Source organism: Puntigrus tetrazona, chromosome 5 (assembly GCF_018831695.1).
Source record: "Puntigrus tetrazona isolate hp1 chromosome 5, ASM1883169v1, whole genome shotgun sequence".
NCBI classification, from domain to species: domain Eukaryota; kingdom Metazoa; phylum Chordata; class Actinopteri; order Cypriniformes; family Cyprinidae; genus Puntigrus; species Puntigrus tetrazona.
Window position 1 is genome coordinate 27,080,878 of NC_056703.1, and position 2,597 is coordinate 27,083,474.

Genomic DNA, 2,597 nt, shown 5'->3' on the forward strand with positions numbered 1-2,597 from the left:
TATATATCTTTATATATATATATATAACATTATGAACTATGACAATTATTATTACTATAACAAACTCACTGTAGTAACATGAAAAATTAAGCATATCAATTATTGCTATTATATTAATATTTATATGCAGTTATATGTGTATGTATTCCTGTGTGTGGTTTAGTTTGTGTGCGTGTACTGGTTAAGAGTCACTGTGATTTGTGTATTTTCAGTGCAGGACTGCAGGGCAGGTCAGCCAGAGGCCACACACAGCAGCAAAGCTTTTATTTAAGAGCAAACAAAGACACAAGAAATAAACGCTTTTCTTCAGGTTTTCTTTTTCCTTCTTTAAGGTCCCTCCATTTCTCCAACACACATATAGAAATGAATTATGCAAGATTAATATTGCTATCTATCTATCTATCTATCTATCTATCTATCTATCTATCTATCTATCTATCTATCTATCTATCTATCTATCTGTCGATCAATCTATCGATCGATTTGTCAGTCACTCTGTCATTCTTTCATTGGATCTATCATTCTGTTATTCTATCCCAACTATAATTAAACGTGTTCTTTTGGAACATTGCCAATTGGTTGAAAGCTAGAAGAGCAGTTGGCCCATATTCAGAGTCTAATTTCACACTAACACAGCTTCAGGTTCTCCCTCCACTCCTCTGTCCCCTATCCCTCCATTTTTCTATATTCGGCAGTTTTCACCGAAACCAGAGCTCTCTCTCTGTTCATTATTCATCTGCCTGTCTTAGACGAGAGAGGGTATTCAGGGGCCTGGTCTACTCTCTGAGTTTCTTCATTAGCACACTTTATTCTTGCCTTTTGCCTGAAGCTGATATGTGTCGAAGAGCAAAAGCAATGTGTCCATTCATGATTTTTAAGCCTAGTGAATTTTAAGGGGCATAAATGATTTATACCTTTGAAAATGGAGTTACATGATGAGCATCAAAATCAGCTGTACTTTGTGTTTCCCTTCCTTTAAGTCATTTTTTTGACTTTGGTACCCCAAATAAGAGAAAAAAAATGGCTGGTGCCCCTCGGAGTAAGAGTGATGCTGTGTAAAAGATTCCTACAATCTAGCAGATACTTGGGTTTAACCTAATGTTTGTGTTTTTCTCTCACACAGAACCAGGTGAGTTGTGCGAGTCCTTATCTAGAACCCAAGCACGGCCGCCTCTCATCCACAGAAACGTCACAGTCTCGCTCCTCTCATGAGGAGTACCGCTCCGAACCGCAAGGCGGCAGCAGCAGCGGAGGAGGTTCCCCAGCTCGGAAGTCTGCCAGCCAGCGGCGCTCATGGCAGGACCTGATTGAAACCCCTCTGACCAGCTCAGGCCTCCACTACCTGCAGACCCTGCCCCTAGAGGACGCTGTGTTCTGCGAGCCAGGGGCCGGACTTTCTCCAGAATATCGCCGCCAGTCCACTCTACCTGCACAACGCACACTGATGCAGGAACATTACGGTCCCTTTCCAATGCTTGAAGGGGAAAGGCTCCGAGAGCCTGTTAATGCAGCCGGGAAACCCCGCAGCTTCACCTTGCCTCGGGATAGCGGCCTGCATGCCCTCCTTACACCCACCTCCAGCATGGCAGATCAGCGGGACCCCAGCCGCAGAGAGCTCAGCCGTTCACACTGCATCAATAATGGTGGGTCAACACTGGTTCAAAATGCTAAGATATATACAGTTCAAGATATATATATCATTCAAAAAATGCAAATCTTCAAAATGCTGAGTTGAGTTTTGGAATACATACACTATATTGCCAAAAGGCCCTTTTCTATTCTAACATGACAGTGCCTCTGTGTATAAGGCAAGGTTAAAAAAGAAATGATTGACTGGTCTGCATAAAGCTAACTCTTAATCCCAGCTGAACACCTCTGGTGTGACTTTAAATGCAGTACTTAAGCCAATAACTCACCGAACACCAGTGACTTGTACATATGAGTGCAGTCCTTTTAGACACTTCTAAAATGGTTGCAACAGAGATGGAAATCAAATTATGGTTCCATCTTTGTTGCCACAGATTTGGAAATGCCTTTTTCTGTTCTACAGGAGGGAGTGTCCCAATATTTTTGTCCATATAGTGAATGTGCATGTCAATGGTGTTTGGTGATGAGTTTTTGGCTCAAGGACTGCATTTAAAGTCACACCAGAGGTGATCAGCTGGGATTAGGAGATGACTCAATCATTCATTTTTTAACTTTGCCTTATATATTGTATGTTAGAATAGAAAGAACTGAAAGAGTTGAGCACATGCATATACAGCACGCATGCAGACAGAAAGAGAAAGAAACTTGCTATAAAATCAGATGCACATAATTCCCTTGAATACTTTATGCTTTAACATTAAGATTTATAATCATGGATATTACAAAATTAGTTAAACCTGTTCATTGGTTACTTTTGGCAATATACATATTATACATATATATATGTGTGTGTGTGTGTGTGTGTGTATGTATATATGTGCATATATATTTAGGTCCATGTATACACTGTAAGATGTAGATAAAAGAATATTATATATTGAGTTTATATTTACTAATTGCTAATTGAATACATGGATGGATGATGGATAATGATGGATAATATATATATA

The 2,597-nt window shown here is 39.9% G+C and overlaps 1 protein-coding gene across 1 annotated transcript in view; it reads left to right on the forward strand.

Annotated features, from left to right (window-relative positions):
- LOC122345113 (connector enhancer of kinase suppressor of ras 2-like) overlaps nt 1–2,597 on the forward strand; it is a 14,158-nt gene that overhangs the window by 2,958 nt on the left and 8,603 nt on the right. The window contains exon 6 of the mRNA XM_043238943.1: nt 1,124–1,643. Within this exon, the coding sequence (XP_043094878.1) occupies nt 1,124–1,643 (520 nt within the window). The remainder of the gene's footprint in view (nt 1–1,123; nt 1,644–2,597) is intronic.